The sequence below is a fragment of the Solanum pennellii genome, chromosome 3, assembly GCF_001406875.1.
Source record: "Solanum pennellii chromosome 3, SPENNV200".
In the NCBI taxonomy this organism is placed as follows: Eukaryota; Viridiplantae; Streptophyta; class Magnoliopsida; order Solanales; family Solanaceae; genus Solanum; species Solanum pennellii.
In genome coordinates, this window is record NC_028639.1 from 56,849,999 (window position 1) to 56,873,375 (window position 23,377).

The following is a 23,377-nucleotide window of genomic DNA, read 5'->3' on the forward strand; positions in this document are numbered from 1 at the left end:
GGGGGGGGGGGGGGGGAATAGGATTAGGTGGTATGCCAAATGCCTCCGCTAAATGACAGTGTCAACTCAGTATCTGGTCCCCGATATTTCAACCATTCCAAGTTTTTATCCACATGAGATCTACAACAACTTGCAAAATTGTACAGGCTGTGTCTCATAACTAAATCAAATCACAAGAATAAGTAAAAATGGATTTGGAAAAGAAAAAAAAAGATGCTGATGACTCACCTTTGGCTGTCAGCTAGACTGTTAACCAAGCCATAGAAGGCAATAGATCGATCTATACTTTTGGTCCCTACATTCTCATTTTCTTCAACGATCGACTCTGACCATTCAATACTCCTCATGAAAAGAGGTTTGAACATTTTCTCTGTAAGTTTCATGGTAAGCGCCACCACCGTATTGATGACATTCTTCTCGACAGCATCAACATTTTTAACAGCAGCAGGGTGCTGACGACGCAGGTCAAGACCTTGTAAGCATACGTCAAAAATTCTTACATGATAGGCACCAACCGATGATCTATCCATAGCAGCCACAAGGTTTTGTATCATTTCAAAAGCAACCGATACACTAGAATCCCCACACGTAATTGCATCAGAATATACCCTCAGCAGTGGAGAAAGTAGAAGACGAACCTGTTCAATCAAGGAGTAGAAGGAGTTCAGTAACATTCAAAGTACTGCACATATGAATCATACCATAGGAAGATATGCACTAGATAAAACTTACAGGGACTCTTTCAGAGATTAGCTTTCGTACAGAATCAGCTTTCAGCTTCAGTTTTAGTTCTGACGTGGAAGTGTACTGAGGCTTCAATAACATAAGTTCCAAAATATCACCAAGATATGGATTTAAAAAGCCACCAAGCTTGTTTACAACTGCCTCTAGGGCGAGCAAAATAGACATATAGACAGAATCATTCTGAATTGATGAAACTGTGGAAGCATCACCATCAGATGGTTTGGTTTCTGCTGTTACAGTTGACAAATCATTGTGAGATTGCCTAATCAAGCCTTCCATGACAAAAGGTAGCTGAGGGAGCGCCTTTGGTCCTAGCACATTAATCAAGGCACCAGCTGTACGAAGGCAACTAGAAGAAAGGGCAGAATTGTCCGTGCAGATGCTTTTACTAACAGAATCTAAGCATGCGCTAAATACTGAATTATCTGAAGGAAACCTATTTGCTAAAACTTCCAGTGTTGACACTGCTGCCAGTTTCGAAGAACTACTTGATTCACTCTGTGAATTAACTAATTTTAATATCTCAAGACACAAAGTGTCCAGTGATTGCAAAGAATTCTCGTCCAGATGAAACCACGAAATCCTAGAACTCACAGCTGGACCCCTCTTTTCATGCTTTAAGCCAACAAACCCAGTATCCTTCACTGTCTCAGACAAAGTTCCAAGAGCCTGTTTAATAGAAGACAGTTTGATTACATAAAAGACAAAAACAGTATCACCAAAATAAAACTGAAGTAACACCAAAATAGCTTAACAGGAAAAATTCCAACAGGATCTCTTTCATATGCTAAATGCTCACACACATTTTCTTCAAAGACTCAGAATGCATCAACTAGACAATTTCCAACAGGAAACAGGCCCAAATGCTGAAATTGTTTTAAATTTAGTCACATAAAGAAGGAAAAAAACTGAGAAGTGTAAAACTAACAGCTTTATCAATGCACCATGAAAGACGTGTGAGGTGCTTAATCTCCCAAAGATAGCAGGTGTCACAGCGTACATAACTTTCTGAATAATAATGGCAAGGATAAGTGTCTACATTACCTTTCTTCTCACACATTTATCTACATGACCCAGCAACTGAACAATTGCTTTGAAGTATACAGAGGGTGTAAGTCGTTTCGTAACAGCACTTAAAACAGTATTCATATATTCCTTTAGCTCCTTCCGGAAAACAGAAAGAACACCTATCTGCTTTCTTTTGGAGTCAACAAGTTGGAGATGACAAACAATTTCCTTCATGATAACCCCAACTGTCATCTGCACCAGCAATAGAATTAAATGGGTTAAAGAAAAGAATTATGCAAATGCACAAGAAAAAACAGCAGCAAAAGTCGTAGTGCCATTTAATGATCAATTCTCAGTATTAAAGGCATTTTATCTCTGTATGAGTTGAGTCACTGCGATCATAAATCTAGAAAACTAGAATTTAGTCATCATTTCAGAAGCTTGGTTTAAAAGACAAATCTGAAGGATCCAATTAGGGAAAAGAAACTCAAGAGTATTATTAGGTTAGAAAATAAGGCATGGTGTCATGTAAAGAAAATCTCCAACTATGGAAAGCATCACAATAGCAAACAGAAAAAGACAAGTAACTGCAAGTATTTATATTACTATACAGCCAAGCACAAGTAAGAAATATTGTGATTTTGTAGAAAAGCTTTAAAGGCACTCCTAATGTTTCAGGATTTGCTCCATGTTTTGCTGGATATTAGATCAAGATCGCAAATGAAATTCGAAAAACTTATCATAGGATGGTAGGCAAGATCATGAAACAACTATCTGCATATGAACCCAAAATATATAATTACAAGGATACTAAAGAAAAGAGAAGGCCGTTGGACAGAATAAAATATCCATTTGCATACAAACCCGATAAAGTTTGATGTATGAACACAAGAAGAGGATCATTCCTCACTTCTTCATAAAAAATAAAAAAATAAAATAAAAGAAGAGGATCATTCCTCACATTATGAAACACTCATCACTAGTCATCTTTCAAGTGATCAGGATAACTCTCATACATTTACTAAACAGTCGTGCAAAAGTAATGACAACGCATACAAACCTGAATGTTGTCTGAATGTTCCCCTGAATCAAGCTTAAAAGCAATTTCCGGATCTTGGAGTTTGGTTGAGATGAAATGCATTGCAACTAGCTGCTCCATGAAGAGGGTCGCATCACTGTTGCCAACTACTATTTGCTGAAGAAGAAGCAAAATTGAGGGAAGCCATACTGTACACGAATATTTTTCCAACAAATCTACAGCAAATAAATATTCCCACTGTGTAGTTAAGAGGGAAACTGAATAACTGAAAGATGGATCACTTCTGTCACACAAGGAGGAGCAGTTTCTCGCAACTAGCGAACGAAATAGGAGGTAGAGCAATGATCCTAAACTAACACTTTCACCCAGATGCCTGCAAGAGAAGCGTATTAAAGAAAAATGATGCAGCCAGAGAACATATTACAGCTCGAAATTTGAATACTATACCTCAAAACGTGCAAAATCATTGAAATCCTCTGGTGTTCAGATACCTGAGGCAGAATACTTACAAAGATCTGGAGAAGTAAAGATTTAGAGCATCAGTGCAAAGTTCCATGAGTTATGGCATCTATTACTGGATGATATCCGCATTTTTTGTTTTATTATTGTAAGGGGGATGTTGCCCATATTACCTGAAGCAACGCGTCTGCACTATCAGTTTTAGACAACCAACATGGTACAACCGCAGATATGAGGTCCTCATATATATGTTGAAAATTGCTGTCCCACTGTAGAAAGAGAACTTAAAGATGTAAAATCTCTCGGTAGAGATGACATAAATATACATGCTCAATACCATAAATGCAATGTTCAATTATGAAATTGTTGGAACTTCTAGTTTCAACATGCAGACTGATATGTGACTTGTGTGACATGGTGTTCAATTACCATTAGTCAAATTTAACGCATAAATTCAAAACAGTTATCGTGACAGGAGTACTGAAAAACAAAGAGCGGCAAAAGGAAAAGGAAAAAATTCATATGCTCAAAGAAAGACCTGAGTGACAGCAGATTCTCCAATGACAACAAGAATTTCCAAGATATGGTCTAAAACTTCATCTGGCTTAGCTCTGGATATAGCAGATAACAATGAGAAAATTTGATTACGTGTGACCATATTGCTTGCAGAACGGGCACACTTAATAAGGAGCTCCACATCAAAGTTCACAGAATTTTTATCCTGATAAAATGCACAAGTAAATGTGGATAAGGAAACCCAAAATAACTCGGTATGTTTAAACAAAAAGGGCCCCTAATAAAACCTCAGATGTGACACTAGCAGTAATGTCTTCCAAGATAAGGAGCAACTCTTGTTGGATGTGAACAGCGGCATCAGCAATGATTTGAGAGTTTCCAGATGAAGAATGATAATGTAAATCACTCTGGTTAGCAGCCGCATGAATCCACTCATTATCAATAAAGGCATTTTGAAGAAGCTTGAACAAGGGACAAATGAGAGAACCTCTACAAAATGATTAATTGATATCATCAATAGCAAAAAACAAGGGTATCTATAGGCATAGTTTAGTCATACTGCTGCACTAATCGTGGACAAGTCAATAAGATCGTAGCATGACAAGTCCAACTGACCTGTTTTCCATGTCTTTTTTCAACAGCAACACATCAAGCAGAGAACCAACAAAAGCAACAACGTTTCCACCTCCCGGAATAATATCAAGGCAAACATCACGATTATTGCAGGCACTTCTTTTCTTTCTTTTCTTTTCATGCTTTGACCCATTTGACCAAACTTTCTGCTCACAAATGAAATCAAGTATCCGACTAACAATCGAGCAAGTGATCTGGATGAAAAATTAAGTCAGTCACCACTAGCTTTATTTGGAGGAATGACTCCCTTGTCCAAAAACAGAATAGTGTGCTATTCGTCCCCACTAAAAGAGCGAGTTAGAGAATACAAGGAATTTTTTTTTAAATCCAGATATTTATACCATTGAGGTCCACCAGGTCAGTAAAACAGTGTGGATTTTCTTTTACCATAAGACAATGATCTTATGTATTATAAAATATTTTCAAATTTAAGCAAGAATACTTGATCCCCATAATGGGACACTGAATCAAGAAAATCAACCTGAGAAAGAAAAGCAGAACCAAACACCAACAATCAAATAAACTGGACTGAGTACAAAAAACCGAACCAATTGAGTAAACACAATCCAATACATTCACAACCTAGAAAGAGATGTGACTTTGTTTCACCACCTCCCTAGCACATAATAAACAGCTTAGGGCGTATGGACTTGTATGGTTTTCTCAACTGCAATTGGTAATGAGTGTTGAACATAAGATAGAGCGTAAAGACACTAAAGCCTTAAATTTTTGCAGGTTCCAGATCAAAGTGAAACGCACTCTAGCATTATTGGAATGATCTGCACGTGAACGCACGGACAGATTCCAAAGTCTATTGTTTATTACTGAAAGGTGTCTCACCTATATGTTCTGGATACAACCAACTAACTTGTCACGTAAGTGCTTCGGATTAGATATAGACACAGAGCACAAAGAGTGAGTATGTGTGTAGGCAAAAGAATGATTTATAACTCAGAGAGTACTCTAAATACAACTTTGCTCATTTCAATGAGCTATATTAGTTTCACATAGACTTCTTATAACAAATACATGTAAATTGGTGCTAGATGTTCTGGAACTTGGAACATGCTTAGACAGTTGATAATCACTGCATATCAGATGAGAAGAAAGTTAGGAACATACATTAATGCGAAGCAAGGCTTCTCTTGTGGCTTTTTGTATATCCCCATTGGCACTGCGAAACAAGAGCACAAGATGCCGAAAGACAAGATCCTGAAAGTTCAAACCATGATCAATGACATTCACAAATACAAGTTTTCAGGAAAAATACTCAGTTAAAAAAGAAATTCAAATTCATGCACTCTACTCACAGAAAGAAGAATGAGTATAGCAGCAAAGTAATTAAAGAAGTCTAGATAACACTCATATTTAAGGGGAAAAAGAAGTCCAGATAGTATGAAGAGTGAAGCATCCAAATATTAAGAAATTGACCCTTCGTGGTGGCCCAGTGCTTTGAGCTTGGGACTTCCATGTTGGAGGTCTCAAAAGTTCAAAACCCCTTGCCTGCAAAAGCAAGGGGTTTGCCTTCTGGATCGAGCTCGTCGCACCAGGCTTGCCTGGTGCGGGTTACCTCTCCTATGTGGTTTGCGAGCTATTGCATAGGAGCAGGGGTTTTACCCTATCCCCGCCCAAAGGGTAGTGGCTGCAGGTTTCCTTTGTCATCAAATATATATATATATATTAAGAAATTGATAATAGAGATACTATGTACTTTCAGGCATCCACGCACCACCTACGTATTAAAGAATTTAGTAACAGCAGAAGCAGAAAAAAAGAAGCCAAGATAGCATAAAATAGGAAAACCTATGACAAGAATTATTTTATCATTAAGCAATTGAGAATAGAACCTACGGAATTGAGGATAGAATTTATGGGTGACAGAGAAAACTTTCTCCCGCTTAAACGTTTATTCTCTCTTTTCCACAAGAACAAGAGAATGCCAGATATCAACTTTTTCTACAGTCCCCTTCTTATCCTGATCTAAAGGAAGCTGAATTGAAGAGGCCAACATCATGCTCTACACACTAAGAAAATTGCGCTGCATTATAAAGCATATGTTGGCTGCTCAGTGGACCTACAGAAACAGAAAGAGTTTACCCTAAGCAGGCTTACATTGCAGTTTACCACATATAAGCCTTTTAAAATACTCTCTAGACTCTCTGAAAGTTTCCAGATTGTATACATGGCATAAATTTTCCCTGAATCCAAGCTCAGGAAGCACAAGTACTTTATCAGGTATACATCAGGTACACGAACACACAGAAACAGATAACCGAAACAACAGACTTCTTCATATATGCAAAATAGCCAAATGAATATATATATATATAGAGAGAGAGAGAGTAGCCAATTATTAGAAAATGTATAAGTAAGGAAGTATTGGAGTATTATTATCATGTCAATCAGCTCTTGTTTATTCTTCTTAACATCAACGTCCTTTAGCTCAGCTATGTCAAAAATCCACTATAAAATAACTGAGGAGAAAAACTGTTTCAGATTAGTCTTTGCACATTGAGCAAGGTAATAAATGCCCAGTCATTAACCTGAGTCTCAGTCTTCAGACTTGCATAGAAGGAATTGCTAAGATCCCCAAGGACAGTCATACAAGGCTTCAGAATAGCAGGGTCTCCGGACAACACATCACTGACCTAGGACCAGAAAGTATGGCATATTATCAGTATATTTCTCAGAAGGTTATGATTCATCAAAGTACTGAAATTTATATCGGTACGTGTTCAAAAGGTGGGAGGGTACAGAATGAAGGCCAACTAACCTGCAAGGCTTTTAATACAGGGTCCAAGACCTCAAGGTCGCCAACAGTTGTAGTAGAAGGCTTTATACACAACTATGAACAATGACAACCCAAGTCACATTATTGAGAAGCTTAGATAAACATAATAAGAACTAATAGAAGGAATTTACATATTTTATCATTTCACCTCCAGTAGAATACAAAGAATGGTGACTTCAACTTGTGACAACTTATGGCATGATTTGTCAAACCCAATATGACACTTTTGACGTCTATCAAGAAGATCAAGCATTAATGATTCAATACCATTAACACGTATAACCGTATGCCCCACGCCTTTGAGCAGCGACAAAATCTTTAGCTGTATACAAATTTTGACAGTTCAACAAAGGGCAAACAAAAACAAACATTGCATGTATAAACATATCAAGAAGGCCAACCTTTGCATATGCAGAATATCTAAGGGCAGAATCTATCAAGGAAGTCAAAATTTCTTCTTTAGTTGTCTGATCAAATCTGTGAAAGCAAATTTAAGTAACCTCTATTATGCCAACATATTTCACAAACAATAAAGACTGTACATAAGATGATGTTGACATCTGATAAGGCTGCAAGAATAACAATCCTTTCAACAAGCCTCGCGTCAAATAACATTACCTATCCTAGATTACCTAGCAGAAAAGATTGAAAAATAATAAGAAAACTCGCCTAGCACCGAAAGAGAGACTAGAAACGACATTTTCCATGTCAACAATACCAAAAGGATATTAAATGAACGGAATTGGAATATGGATGGAATATAATGAAATAAAGCTAGCAATGTGGAAATTACCCAGAAGTGGGAGACTGACTTTGATAAATTTTGTCCTTGATGCCCTACCAACTTATATGATGTCGGTGTAACCAATTCCTCAGAGGTTCGTCAATATATCAGACAAAAGCAGAAGAAAGTTTTTGTCGAATGCAGTCTAATAAGAGCAGAGAGAGATGGAGAATTGTCACTGCTAGCATTTGGTGGGCAATATGGAAGGAGAGGTATTCCAGATGTTTTGATAGTATAGAAAACAGTATGCAAAAAGTCAAACACAATTGCCTATTGCTACTGTGTTTTTGGTGTAATCAGTTATACTCCAATGACACTATATCCCTAACTGATGTACTAGACTCAATTTAGGACGAGATAGCTAGATTTGATGAACTTATTGTAAAGATGGCTAAGTACTGCCTGTGTACTGTTGTAGTAATATACAAAGTTAACTATTTCAAAAAGAAAATGAAATAGAGACATTTTGATGTTCTCTCTAAAATGAGGGGTGCAGGGGAGCCACTGCGAAGAAGTTCTGGGAGTTGCAAAGGAATGTGCGAGCTCATATTTTCAAGGGTTGAGAACGGGAAACGAACTCTATGAGATTGAATCTTAAGGAAGAAGCGGGAAGGAAAGGTAACGCCTCTTTTCTCTCTCCACCAAGGAGTCAGTCTCTCAGGTATCTACCAACAATAGAGATCTTGCTTCAGTTGCTGCACAGTGTGATCTTCTTCAATCTCCAACTTCGTAAGGTAGAACAATTGCCTGCTATTGTTCAAGAATTCTGTTCTTTATGTGTACAAGTTTACCATCTCAGGCTCTGGTATCAGCAGGCCTTTGAAGAGGATTCACTCTGTTTTCTTTCTTGTCCTGGAGTTTGACTACTGGATATCAACAAAAGCACTTGACCGAGTTCTCTTTGCTTAGATACTGCTATAGGCTTTTATTTAATAATAAAGAAACATCAAATAGAAGAGCTTTGATCATCGGATCAAAGTCTTTGGCATACTCAACTAAGTTACGCTAAGCCGCTCCCCAACCGCAGGTCGCAACTGACCAAAAATAAATATGGAGCAAAGAATGCAACATTTACTAAAAAAAGATGGGTGCTATTGGAGCACAGAGCAAACCTCTTTCCAACGTTGTGTTGCACTAAGAGAGAATCGTTGGAGTTGCCTAGCAATGACGAAAACAATGATGAGAGGACATTTTTATCTGATATTAGCAATCTCTTCTGCTGAACCATTAAGCCCAATATTTCTCCAAGGAAATGAACCCAGACAGCAGGAGGACCTGTCATTTGCAGAATGTTAAAGCCATATGGAAGAGAAAGACCTTACTGGAGAACCTTCTTTTTCATGGGGGATTTTATTTTGTTGATGTGGGAAAAAATTCCTGTACAGGGGTAGTATACAAGAAGGAAGGAAGTAAACAAGAGTTAACTGACTTCTGCCAGAGGAAATACCATTTTTAGATCTGGATAAATCAACGCGTGACCACAAGGATAGAAGTCCTTCAACGGTATTCATTGCTGCTGTGCGCACATCCTACATACAGAAAAAAAAAAGTATTCTGCTTTTAAAAGTGAAACAGATCACCATCTAAAGAAAAAGGCATGTTTCCTTTTCTTTTTATCGAAACAAAAGAGAGAAACACGAAAATTTTCTAAGAGAACAGTCTGAGTTGTTTCGCTAAAACGTTCTAAATTTAAGAAGTAAATGCAAAACCTGGTTATCACTTGATAGGGGAACAAGGATCGAGGGAAATTCAGCAAGGAGTTGAAATGAAAGACTCTCGTCCGGACGAGCACAAAGAGATGTGAAAATTTGAAGGCTTCCAATAAGGAGAGCAGCAGAAACACCTGTGGGATCAAAACATCCAAAAATATAGCAAACAGTAACCCAAATCCTCAAGAAATATCATAAAGGAGCAGTGAATAAAAAATTCCAGATAGTTGACTACACCAGAATGGATATCTTGACTAAATCCATTCTTTTGTTTAATATAGAGTTTAATATGGAAGGGATTAGGGTTCTTGGGCCATGCAAGGAAAATTCAGACCGAGAAAGTTAACACAGATATTATATTTAGCTGAGAAAAGGAGATACAATGGATCGATTCCCCGCAGAGACAAATTGATTATTCTCCTCCAGAGAACTTTACGAACTTCAGATCTTTTATCAACACATCACTAGCTTCACACCTAACCTTAATTTAACACATTGTAGAACAGATTGAATGTAATTTCAACATAATTGTATTCCACAGATGCTTTTAGATACTAATGTTTTTTAGGAGCTTGCACAGAGACCATTTCATTTGAGCAGAAAAGCTTGCAATTCAAATGCCTTAATGTCAAATGAAACTACCAATCAGAAATGAAAGTAATGTGCAAACTTGAACCAAGAAGTGTCACCATTACTGAACACTCTAGTTTTAGCAGTAACAGTCAGCTCAGTTGTCTATCCAGAAATTGACAAGCTAAACATCAAAATATGAGTCTTCTAAGATATGATGAACAACTACTGTAGGTAAGGAACTTTACTAATCGTTAACTAAGGGGAGGAATGTTAAGGTAAAATTTGTAATAGCAAGATGGTTAAGAGAATGAACAACAATTTAAAGGAACAGTTTCTAAACATCCCTCAGTAAAGAACTTCAAAGAAAGTAAATTCCCAAAACAATGACACTATGCAGGAAAACGGCAATTATTAACAGCACATTTAAGATAGATGCTTTTCCAGTAATTGATATTCTCGAGGCTTAAGATATTACTGCTTAAGAAAAGACGGATGCACAAAAAAATGAGTTGGTAATAGCAAAAATTATACAGAACGATGAAGAAGTTAAAAGGCACTGTCTCGAAACCTTCATCAGTAAAGAACTCTGAGAGGAAGTGTGATGTCTGGAGCTTGCATTTTGCAACAATATTAGACAGATGTTTCTTGAAGACATGGTTCGTACAGGATACAAGAAAGACAAACAGATCCCGAAAGCAGCATAACCAGTTCTCATTCTTATCCTGCAAAAAGATAGGAAATAAATCAGGTGACGAAAAAGCAAGAAAAAAGTATAGATGTCAAAATAAGAAAATGGATCACCAACCAAAGGTTCTGTTTCAGCTGCTATTTTACTAAACGACCCAAGCAGCCTCCAAAACAAGCAAGTCAGAATTTCACCATTGCCTTCTTTCGGGTTGGTAGCAAGCATATGATTAATGATTATACTAATATCTCCCTCCCATAATCCTGGGTTGAACTGTAATTGTTGAAGGAAGATATTAGCAAAAAGTGGTGCCAAAAAACAACAATAACCTACAGCTGTCAATGGCAGAAAACTACATATAGCCACCTCTTCTGAAATATTCCCAGCAGACTCGAGCAACTCCCACTCCATTCGGAGAATCGGAAAGCAAATGCCAAAGAACGTTGAAAATTGGTCATCTCCTAACAAAGAGGAGGAGCCAAAAGTAAACATAACATTTTCCAAAATAACGTTGCAGTAATCTATCTTTAGAGTTGTAAAATCAAAGAGCAAAAGTACCTTTTCAACTTAACTGAGTTCTAAATTTGAATCAGTAGCTGATCCAGAAATTCTAATAAGGGGATAAAAAGATGCAATAATACAACACCAGGAATATGAACCTGTGACTTGAAGTAATTATTGAACACCCTTCACCACTACATGATTATATTAAGGAGAGATTTGACAATGTATATACATACATACAAGCAAAATTTTGTTTTTACCCTACTTGCACAGTATTGCTTCCCAAAAGGGGGACTCAATTGAACTCCCTAATTAACTATAGCTCCATCACGGATTGGAATCATCAAAAGTTTGTTAAAGAATTGGCTTTATAAAAGCAGCCAATTGGAACGTGAATCATCGGGTACCAATACTCGGTTCAAAATGTTAAACTCAAGAACGGAAATTCGAGCATTGCTACTTGAAATCTTACAATGAAAAGGGTAGTATCAAAAACAAGATTCTAAAGAGAGAAAAAAAAAGAGACTGTTGAGAACAGAAGTTGGCCTCTTTTCTTAGGTTTCTGGATCTGCAAAATTGTTGAATCAGTGATGCGATGCATGAGGCAGGCGTGGAAGTGAGGCAAATACACAGACTATCTCCAAGAGAGAGAATTTCAAGTATCTTGGATCTGTAATGCAGAGAAGTGGGACACCAATGCTGATGACACATCGCATTGGTGAGGCATAGATGAAATGGAGGTAGCTCCAAAGTCTTGTGTGATAAAAAGGTACAACCTAAACTTAAAGATAAGTTCTACAGTGTGGATGCGAAGACATTCTGTGAGGAGGTAAGAGAGATTGGATATAGGGGGCGGTACGAGGAGAGGTAGGCTGAAAAAGTATTTAGGAAAAAGTGATTAGACAGGAGATGCCGCAGCTTCTTATTACCGAGAACGTGACTTTAGATAGGAAGGTGTGGAGGTCGTGTAAAAAGGTCAAAAGTTAGAAGGTAGTGGAGTGCTATCTTGTTTTTGGAAGGTTTAGGCTTGTTGATGTTTGTAGCAGTACTAGACTACTACTCCTATTCTTATAATTTCTTGCTTTTGATATTTATCACCATATATTGTTTATTGTGTTTTGATTATCACATTATTTTACTATTGTTGGATTTCACTGGGTATGTTGTTGATTTTGATAAGGTGTTGTTAGCTTGTTTTAAAGAAAGGCCTTACCATTATTTTGAGGATCTTCAAACTTCAACCCAGATTGCCACAACTTGATTCAGTTGCAAGTGTAATTAAATAACCCAGTATACTAAAAATCTATTTTTCATTTTGCCACATTTGGTGATTCTTTTTTTTTTTTTTTTGATAAAGATAACATTTGCATATCAATTATCAGTTCAAAGCTGGTAGCTAAAAATTTACATCATATCCTCCCTCAACACTTGTGTGTCTGGGTGATTCTAGAAAAGCAAAAAACAATAATCACTCGCATCTTTTTCTAAATTCAAGAAATCCCCGAGGGCCCATTATCCAGCATGTTTCTAACCATGTGACACTGACACTCGGGGATTTCTCAGTTATCAAAAAAAAAGAATAATCAAGTCTGAACATTTTACTAAAACCAAAGCAAGTCATTCTAGGTCAAATATTAGTACATATAAATCAAACAATTGTTTTGATAAAATATATAAATTAAACAATTTCTCTGAGTCCTTTGGGATATCTTAAAAGCTTAGACTGTGTTAACAGAGATTAAGCGGCACTGCAAATTTGCTGTTAATTTTTCACTTGTTTAAAGCATCAAGGAAGGCCCGACCTAGAACAGGGGTAGAAAAACGGGAATAGAGTGGAAGCACCAGAGCATCAAACCAGCCATTAGATTACCTGTTTCCAGCAGTGTGAAAGATTGCAACAACACCAACAAGAACAAAGTTTTCGACAGTTTCAAGGATTTGCAGCATTCTACCAGCCAAGGCAAATGTTCCTCGGGATGTATTAACAATGCTTTTGCTAGCACATTGATGTTCTCCACGTTGATCGAGGATATTTTCCCAGAATCTAGTTTCTAAATATAAATTAAAAATGCAAGATTAGTTCAATGATCATTCATTTTTTGACAAAATTAAATAAGAACAAATGACGCACCCCTCACCCACCCAAAGGAGGGCATCCGTCAACCTCCCCTGCCCTCAGAGTAAACGAATAAAAGAGAACTGTTTAAAAGTGTAAATGGAATAGGCTTCTGCAAACATTTATTTCTCAACTCTTTACAAGCAAGTCCCAAAGTTGATTTCTGGTAACATTATGTGACACTAAGACATGCACACATATTTTTACATTTGAACACAAGGAAAAGATATAAACTGAAAGACCTATTACAAAATTATATAGCAGATGGAATTTGTGATGACTGATGACTAGACTACAATCTCAGATTTTACAGAACAATAACAGTGGCAGTTAAATCACTATATGCGAGAAACATAGCAAATCGGGAACTCAGATTTAAAAGACCTATTTAAAGTTTCAAAATTAAAAATGAAGACAGGCAATTGTATCCTTTATCTAAATTCTGATGAACTGTTGTACGAAAATAATGAAGAGATGCTCATCAATAGGATACAAACCATTACCTTATCCAGTAGAGAAACACTGACCAGATTCTCATAGAAAGGCCACTTAATTTGCTTGGCCAATTCAAGAGCTTTCAGATTTAATTTTTGGGTCTGTATTAAACATCAGAAAAGAATAAGATAATGAGCAAGATAAACTTGAGAGCTCGGTGACTAAAGGGAAACAACTGAAACTCTTCGATGTAACCTTCAGAATGATCATAATAAAGGGAAAAATTAAAGCCGCCACCATCTTCACATGTTCACCCTCATCTGGCAAACCCGCTGCAGCATGCTGGAGGCAAGACAGAGCGATGTCAACAGCTAGAGAGGCACCATGAGATGCACCTGTAATTTGAACAGTTAATGCAAACATGTCCAATTCAGGACAAAATTGACCAAATGCAGAAGTTAAGATACCTGATGATAATAACTTAATGCATCTTTGGAGCACATTCCTGAATGCATCAATACGAAGTGGAGTACTTATAATTTCGGGCAATGCCTCTAGGTTTAAAGCAGCCTGAACAACAGTTATATCTTCATCACAGAGCCGGCGTAGTATAGTATCTTGAATGGTGCCAAATCTCTGAATGGAAGAGCAGATATTCGAAATGAAGTCTAAAGAGATTTTATCAATAGAATAATTCAATGCACCTCATAAAAATAGATTCACGCAGAATAGACGAGCACCAAATTATAGAGAAGCTAGCATATAAATTCAATTAAACCTCCAAACTACAATTATTTGAAAAGAGACAGCTGCATGTAACAATCAAATAATATTGCAAAGTCACATTCCAGTAAAACTATTAGAGCATCCTTCCCTCAACCATTCCAGGTGGGGCCAAGTAACACATACAACTAAAAAGCCAGATCAGAGCTTCCCAAACACAGTACAACAGCATTTTCCTCCCCATTTAGATGTAAAGACAAATTTTGGAATGCGCTAAACATCCCAACAGAGGAAATTGACATTAAGCCATCAGAATTTTAGGAGCGTGCTTGAAGATTTTCCAGTCTCGAAAAAATATTAGGAGCATGCTTGATGTTCAACAAGATATATAAACAGATGAATGTCAGAAAGAAATCATCAACAATCACATCAATACTAGCTAAAATTAAACAGTGATGGCACTGTCCTTAACATACTAGCTCATTTCACTTATGGTAAAAACAGCCCAAGGATAAACTTCTCACAGTCTTGGATGTCAATTACTCATGTTGATAGTCGGATAGGTCATAGGAGTATACATAAAAACCGGAGGACTATACTCAGTGTCTAGGTAATTCAAAATACAGCTCGATCGCCATAAATCTAAAGCTCTGCAGACAACATAAACAAAGAAGTATTGAGTTCTCACATCAGCTATTAGGGATGGGAAGATCTCTTTATAGAATCAAGATCTTGGCTATCCTTACCTTTTTGAGCTAGCTTTGAAGGTTCTAAAGGTCCATTACTTATCATTGTATTACAAAATCAGAGTAATCTTCACTCTTGGTTTACACTTCACCCGATGTTGGGCCCTCATACTAAGTTTTTCACACTCCACATGTCCATTCTTGGGCGGGCGTGTGTGGTTGTCAAAGTCTCACATAGGTTGTGAGCAAGGTTAATTTGATCTCCTTATATGGTCTTTGGCAATACTTACATCATGAGCTAATTTTTGGATTTGAGTTAAGCAGAAATTTCTCATCATAGTATCAAAGCCAGGCACATTCCAATCCTTGGTTTCACTCAATGTTGAGCCCTCATAGTATGTCATCTATGCTCTAGTAGGCCCAAGTGAGGGGTGTGTTGAGTTCCCCACATCAACTATTTAGGATCAGAATAGGTCTCTTTAAATGGTTGTAAGCAATCCTCACTTAATGAGCAGCTTTTAGGGTTGAATCAAGGCTCAAGGTCTATCTTTTATTCGAGAGTAATAATACTAATTTTGCTTATGATCTAACAAAGTATAGCATATCTAGATTAAATTCTCTCCGGATGAGGTAAAAAACCAGATAAAAACAGCTAGTCAGGTAAGGGAAAACAGCACATCTAGATTAAAGGAACGAAACAATACCTGAGAATCAGCTGCTTCAACATTCAACATACCACGCACATCCAGGCCCAAAAGAGCAGATCGACGAACCTCTGCCTGCAAGAGGAACACATATAATGTGTAAATACAAGTTTGTGCCATACGTAACTGGATTTGATCTCAGAAGTTCTTTAAAACGACAAGTACAAAGAGAAGATTCACGATCTACTCTTTAAAATATAATTTAAAAAGTACAAACACATGATCATCTTTCTTTCTTTTTTTGAGAATAGTAACAGATGATCATCTCTTCTTTTAAATAATATCTTAGTTTATTTTATTTTTGATGACCATGGTGTCTGGACCAACTTTGGCGCACCTTGACTACTTCCTCGAGATATCTGTCACCTACAAGATAGGTACCTCCGTCCACCAAGGCTAGTACTTTTTATCTCTACAGGAATTTGAACCTGAGACCTTGTGGTTCTCAACCCACTTCATTGACTACCAGGTCACACCCTTGGTGATATTCTTTAAAACAACTTTTTTTCCCAATAACAAAATTGATCTATATTTTATCACAATATATCTGATCTTTATTACAAAAATCACTGCACTTCTTCCAAATGTCAACATCACTTCTTAGTTGAAGAATTAATTTTGTACTGGTGAAATTTCTAGTCAGAAGATGGACAACTTCATTTTCTGGCTAACTCGTTAACTCAAAATGCCAACAGCAATGCAGCTTAGCTGCTATCCTTCAGTCTGTTTTGTCTTTTTGTAACTTGGGCTGTTCTCCTAGCCGCTATAAAACTTAACAACGGGGTCAAATATGCCCAAATTCTGATCCATTTAGTGGAGAAGATCATATTACTACCAACCATATGCTACTGCTTTGAAGATTGCTCCAAATCATCATTATCAGGGTTAAAACAAAGTTGCTCCCAATGATACTCATGCCTTTCGCCCATTTGAAGATGTGAAGTATAAAATATCTTTTATTTCTTTTTTAATTGCAAACTATCCCCTCTTTTTTACTTCTAAGAGACGCAGCATTTATAAGAAAAATATAAGAGAGAGATAGCCAGCCCAAAGGATGAAGCCATCAAGATAGAAATATATAATATGGGAAGGTAAACAAAGATACCTTTGGATGTTCCATGGCAAACCAAACTTTTGAATTAGATATTTCATGTGAAAGATCTAAATTACAGTTCAACATCCTGATAACTATTTCATAGTCATTTTTGGACCGCAGTTTAATATCCTGCACGCAAAGAAGAAAAAGATATTTTACATCAATGATTAAACTAAACAATCACAATTACCCCATTATAAGAAAAGATGAAAAACCACACAGAATATGGAGAGACGAGCAAGAAAACAAACCTCAATATATCTGTTGACAGCTTCACGTGACTCGAACAGATATTTCTTAAGGAGAGAAACCAATATCTGATTGCACCGGCTCCCTAATAATTTATAAGCATAGAATGACATAAAAAAAAATACAGGTTAGCAAAAGCAGAACAAGAAATATTATTCAAGAATCTACAGGATCTGAGATGCTTATTCAGATATGCAGTTAAAGAACACCAGGAGTCTTCAAGGGTGAGCAGAGTAGTGTTACTTGCATGTTTCTTCCCGTAATACCCCGTTAACCACTACAAATAAAAAGTTAAACATTCATCCCCTAAAAGAATGGGAGCAAATTTAATTTCATATCCAGTCTGCCACATACCCCCACACCGCAAACTCTTTTCCGTCTTTTCTTTGAAACCAAGTACGCTTTTCCCTTTTATAAACATTTGATTTAATTGAAATTAAGCAGATGCTTGGACAGTGTGAGCCTACTCAACTAGTATTAGCATACATGACATTTATGCACATCAGGTTGGCGAAATCAATGAAAATATTTCAAATGCAATAGGATGGAATAGATGATGTGCATGCTAATCTTAAAACAAAGCAAACCTGCTGCTGCTGAATCATTGTCCTTCAATATCCGCAAAGATGTGTTAAGCAGCTTTGAGACTATACGAGCAACAAAGCCCTTTAAAGGAACCATCTCTACTATAGACAACAGAGTTCCATGGCAAAGATCATCGGAACAACTACAGAACATAAAAATTAAAGTCAGAAGGTCTAGCAAATAGTAAAACGTTAGAGCAAGTAAAGCAGCCATTCCCACCTGTATTCAACAAGAGCGTCCAAAAACAATGCCAGAAATTTCTCTGTGTTGAACTCCTTTACCAACTCACTTAGAAGTCCCGAAATATCCCTTTAGACAAACAGCCAGAAACAAGATTCAGAGGAATATTAAAAATTTCAACTTAGGCAACATACGGTTTACTATGTGGCGGTACATGAGCAGGGCACAACATAGTACCTGATATCCTTGAGGATTTCAACGATCTTCTTGGGGATAATTTCAACAGATTGCAACTGCATAAAGTGTTATCAAACCGGAGTACGAAGTTAGAGACATAGATAACAATTGCTAGAACACTTGCAAAATTCAACCAGCATGGTAATAGTAAACATTGTAAAAGAGAAGGATATGTTCCTGTGTCATTCCTCATGCAATCAGATAAAAAACTTGCCTTTTATATAAAGGTAACAGCGATCAATATTCAATCAATTAAACAACTAATAGCAGTCTATCTGGAAAATGAGCAGATAGACACCACGACACATACAGATGAGGAGACATAATAGGTTTAACATCATGTTGACAGTTAAAAAAAATTAAGCATTCGGTAATCTAGATAAATATCCGTTCTCTAACTATAGCCACCAGAAAGGCCCTAGAAATTCACTGGATTGCATCCAAGCAAAGAACGAAATTTGAGAGCATAAAGACCATCATCTTGGGAATCCTATCCCTAATTGATCCTCAAGACTTTACTTCTAAAGTATGGACTCCCTTGCATATAATGTGTCCATAGTTTTATCATAATGAAGGTCCAAGATAAATGTACGCACAACAAACTATTAGTAACTTATACCATAAACAAAGTCGATACAGCTAAGTTCCTCTTTTGCTTTCATCTTAAATCTCAATTGGTTCTATCCAAAGCTCTAATTATTAACCATGCATCTTACATAAAATTCTGAATATCTTTATACTAGTAGAAAAAGAAACTCTCCAACAAGCTATGTTAAAAACTAATCCTGTTAAAGATTGTTGTTCCAGATTCCATGATTTCCTAGTTTTTTATATAGAAAGGGATAATCAGTTTTTTAATATAGAAAGGGATAATCATTAATCAGACGACCGTCACACAAAGTTCCTTTTTTAGTTAAATGTAATCATCTATCAACAACAAAAAGGTGTCTAAGAGAATACAGCAATAGACTAATAAAAAAATCACTGTTACACCTAGACCAAACAATTAAACATATAAATATGCTTTCAACAGTTCCCACTTTAAAATCACACAATAATAAGTTCTCTGCTAACCACCATTTTGCTACTTGAATTTTGAGGCTAAGCTTTTACAGACTGTTGATAGTAATTTAAAAGAAAAACATAATTCACAGACACTCTTGAAGCTCACCTAATATTATCCATATCCATTTAGATATCTAGCTGTCGTAAAATATATAGAAGCAGTTATTCGTGGGTTGATTCTTTAGCATCAGCTACCTTAAGAACAATAACACTTATAAGGTAGCTAAGTGATAACGAGGAAAATATACAACACTATCAGAGTAATAGTGTAAGAAATCGGTCTTCTAAGTCCACAAAGCTTTCCACTAGAAGTCTAGAACACAACATCATTTGAATATTTAGTACGCGTTTGGCCATAGGATTGGGAGCATGATTTAGTGATTTTATTTCAAATCAACATAAAAAAATCTGCATAACATTCCAACTCCAATTCTAAATCATGATTTCAAATTTAAAAAATTCTCCAAACAGTAGGATTCAGAATTCCAAATTGTGATTTCAATTTTAAAAAATGCAAGACTGGAACATAAAATTTATATTTACAAAAAAGACCCATAATTTAAATTTTGCAAGGAGAAAAAAGACTCATGTTCGATGGGAAGAGGTCAGCAATACCATGTGGGAGGATTTTATATAAGAATAAGAATAGTTCGTTGCTCCCTCCGTTCTGTCCCAATTTATATGAGTTAGTTTGACTTGACATTAAGTTTAAGAAAGGAAGAAAGACTTTTGAAACGTGTGCTCTAAAATAAATTATAGATATTTGTGTGGCTAGAAATCATTTCATACAGGGTAAAATAGGTATTTAAAAGTCAAATTATTACTAAATATAAAAATGTGTCATTCTTTTTGAAACTTACTAAAAAGGAACGCAAGTCATATAAAAAGGGACAAAGGAAGTATAACAGTTGATTTATTGAACCAATGAATCTTTGAAAAATTATGTGTATTTGAAAGTTTGTAATAACATGTAATAGCATGTAATAGCAAATATTTATCTATAGAAAGAACATGGAAATATGTGATTTATTAATTCAACGTTTTAGGATATTCTGATACCTTGTTTATGAACAATTATTTGCTCATTTGGTAAAATTTTATATGAGTTGGGGAAGTTTTGATAGTTTTCACAAATTATGGGATTTTCATGTTATAAGAAAAAATGCAACTTAAGAAATCGAAATGCATGTCCAAACAAAACTTCACCTTCAAATCAACTTGTATCCTTCCAAAGGACCCTTAGTATAGACCCCAGGATAAAATATATCAAAAAGAACCAGATATTACATTATTCTAACCCAAACCAGAGGGAAGAAATGCTGAAAATACTCTCTACCAACGTGAATGGAACACAACAATACCTGGACAAGAGTGACTAGGGTCATCAAAGACATACGGCACCACTGCAAGTCAGTAGAATCTCTTGCATCTGCTCGAGCAACTTCAGCAAGGGAACGGATCAAGCTTTTGACAACCTTAGGGGACAGAGTTACCTTATCAGCTAGCAGGCTAACAATCATCAGAGCACCAGCCTACAAAAAGCCAAAATCCCATTCACACGATCAATGAATGATAACGCTTGAAGACTCTAGAATGTCTGAATGTAAGCAATTCCACCGACACAAAATGTTCAACGCATTTAATCAAGTAGGCAAAAAACAACACTACAGGGGAAGACTTAGAAATGTAAGCTAACATGATTGGAATGAGCAAAAACACATAAAATGTGACTGTATTTCCACGTCTCAGTCACAACATGCATAGATCTCTGTTTTGGTAGCACTAAAAATCAGACAGGACAAAGGTTCATGACAACCTATAGATTTGCACAGTACAAGTCAAGCCAACCTCTTACTCTGGAGTATCAAACAGCGATCGACATCTTTAGACTGAGGGGGACTTGGTGACAAGAGGCAAAATAAAAAGAATGTCAAGCAGCATTATAACATAAAACAGTTATCGCATATGAAGCCACAAGCTAACCTTTTGATCGGTTCCTCCTCTGGAGCCTGGTTGAAGTCCAAATTCCACAAAAGGCAGAACTCTCCTCACTGCATCACTGTCTATCGTAGCGAGTGATCCTAAGACCTCAAATATTACAGCTGTACAAAAGCCAGATACTGGCCTTGATGGCTCAACCTTCTTTGAAGCTGTCACCTATAATTTTCCATTCAATATTTGTAATACATCAAAAAAAATATCAAAAAGACAATCATGTATACACACAAGGGTAGGTGCATACATAGTTGCACAAACACTCTAAGATCCCAAAGTCACGTATACTTTGTTGCACGATAATCTTCCTGGGGAGTGGTGCACCAGAAACCTTAACCCCTTCAAGAAATTTCCATTTGCTATTCCTGAAACAGGCAGAAGATGTTAATTCCTGTATCTGATATCTAGGCCACCACATGAGATATGCAAACATTAACATTCTTACCCAGTGTCTATTAGTTGCACTACTCGAACGAATACATGAGTGTCATGGTAAGGCAAGGCACATAAGATTAATTCCTCGATATTATATATATGGATTCTGTTAAAAGAAAAATCAGATAGAGTTAGATACAGAAACAAATGCAAATAGCATGAAACAAACAGTGTGTGCAAATCAAGTGGTATAGAAATATTTAAAAAGCACCAATAAATAGTGTGTTGCATTAAATTCAATAACTGAAATTGAGCAGCTTACTTGTATCTACGAATCAAGTACTCTAATGTCTTTAGGGATGCTGATAACTCAAAATATCCTGATAACAACTGCAAGTAGGAATAAATTGATGCATTGATTCGTTTGTTTTCCTCAATCCCCATCAACTCTCTATCCAATTCTCTACTCCCATAACTAAACAAGTCACTTTTGTACTTCTTGAACCTTTCTTCGATACTTACTAACACCTCCAAACCTGAATGGCATATAATAAAACACCAGTAAAAGTTTTATTTAGGTATTCTCCAATACAAATAAATAACAATAACAACAATCGAAGTCCAGAAAAATATGAAGAGTAAATGCTTGAAGAAAAAATGAATATAAAACTATTTTGCTTTGCCCTGTATATCTACATGTGTAAGATAGCTTTGTCCAATACATAGCTTCTTGGTAATACAGAATATCCCAATTAGGAACTGTCAATAGTCTTGGTTTCACTTCAGCCCAAAAAAACTGAAGTGCGCAGCTTAACAATCAGGCATAAGTTTCATGGCACTTGAAAGGTAGGATTTTGGAGCAATTAAAGAAGACTATACATGAGGACCAAGCAAAAAAAGTACACACCATAACAATTCCCGGTACCCTACTGAAAATTACAAGTAACAAACAGCTATTTGTTAAAAGCTTGAAAAGGGTTGGCACCTGATTGAGCAATGTTTAGAATGGTGTCGAGCTCGATATCGGCGGCTTCTTTTGGGTCAAACAAGATTGAAGGACGAGTAAATGGTCGTTTACGCTGCTCAGTATCCGGGACTGCTAACCGCTGCAGTTGAGCAACAAGTGAAGTAGCCATCGTTAAACCTTCACTGTTAAGCTGGTTTATAGTAACCCTGAGAGAGAGAGATGAAAGAGAGTTTAGGCGCTTTTTGTAAGCCTGAGAGGAGTGAGGAAGAAGGGAGACGACGTATTTGGGGTTTAGGGTTTTAGAATCTGAAATAGATCTTTTATTTTTATTTTTTTTCTCTTTTCTCTTTTCTTTTGGCTGAAAAATAAAATATTTACAATTAAATTGTGTAGCTCAAATATCACAAAATAAGAATAGCATAAACTATCTATTATTTTATTCTCATAAATAAAATTGTGTCTTACAATAAATTGTGTAGCTAAAATATGACATAATAAGGATGTATATACTATTGTTTG

General features: G+C 36.4%; 1 protein-coding gene across 1 annotated transcript in view; it reads right to left on the bottom strand.

Moving 5' to 3' along the window:
- Positions 1–23,172, bottom strand: part of LOC107014454 (uncharacterized protein At3g06530) — a 28,179-nt gene extending 5,007 nt beyond the window's left edge. Inside the window, exons 1-36 of the mRNA XM_015214370.2 lie at positions 22,877–23,172; positions 22,214–22,427; positions 21,962–22,057; positions 21,764–21,881; positions 21,505–21,678; positions 20,883–21,053; positions 18,457–18,512; positions 18,259–18,348; positions 18,042–18,181; positions 17,457–17,539; positions 17,215–17,334; positions 16,110–16,184; positions 14,464–14,632; positions 14,252–14,391; positions 14,065–14,157; positions 13,316–13,496; positions 11,308–11,402; positions 11,062–11,214; positions 10,825–10,978; positions 9,684–9,817; positions 9,422–9,503; positions 9,087–9,249; positions 7,592–7,667; positions 7,339–7,512; positions 7,173–7,244; positions 6,943–7,047; positions 5,522–5,611; positions 4,382–4,593; positions 4,054–4,255; positions 3,789–3,971; positions 3,424–3,519; positions 3,239–3,306; positions 2,813–3,164; positions 1,789–2,004; positions 733–1,413; positions 229–638 (exon numbers count right to left, since the gene is read on the bottom strand). Coding sequence (XP_015069856.1) covers positions 229–638; positions 733–1,413; positions 1,789–2,004; positions 2,813–3,164; positions 3,239–3,306; positions 3,424–3,519; positions 3,789–3,971; positions 4,054–4,255; positions 4,382–4,593; positions 5,522–5,611; positions 6,943–7,047; positions 7,173–7,244; positions 7,339–7,512; positions 7,592–7,667; positions 9,087–9,249; positions 9,422–9,503; positions 9,684–9,817; positions 10,825–10,978; positions 11,062–11,214; positions 11,308–11,402; positions 13,316–13,496; positions 14,065–14,157; positions 14,252–14,391; positions 14,464–14,632; positions 16,110–16,184; positions 17,215–17,334; positions 17,457–17,539; positions 18,042–18,181; positions 18,259–18,348; positions 18,457–18,512; positions 20,883–21,053; positions 21,505–21,678; positions 21,764–21,881; positions 21,962–22,057; positions 22,214–22,427; positions 22,877–23,027 — 5,789 coding nt within the window. The 5' untranslated portion in view covers positions 23,028–23,172. The remainder of the gene's footprint in view (positions 1–228; positions 639–732; positions 1,414–1,788; positions 2,005–2,812; positions 3,165–3,238; positions 3,307–3,423; positions 3,520–3,788; positions 3,972–4,053; positions 4,256–4,381; positions 4,594–5,521; positions 5,612–6,942; positions 7,048–7,172; positions 7,245–7,338; positions 7,513–7,591; positions 7,668–9,086; positions 9,250–9,421; positions 9,504–9,683; positions 9,818–10,824; positions 10,979–11,061; positions 11,215–11,307; positions 11,403–13,315; positions 13,497–14,064; positions 14,158–14,251; positions 14,392–14,463; positions 14,633–16,109; positions 16,185–17,214; positions 17,335–17,456; positions 17,540–18,041; positions 18,182–18,258; positions 18,349–18,456; positions 18,513–20,882; positions 21,054–21,504; positions 21,679–21,763; positions 21,882–21,961; positions 22,058–22,213; positions 22,428–22,876) is intronic.
- Positions 23,173–23,377: the final 205 nt, after the last annotated feature.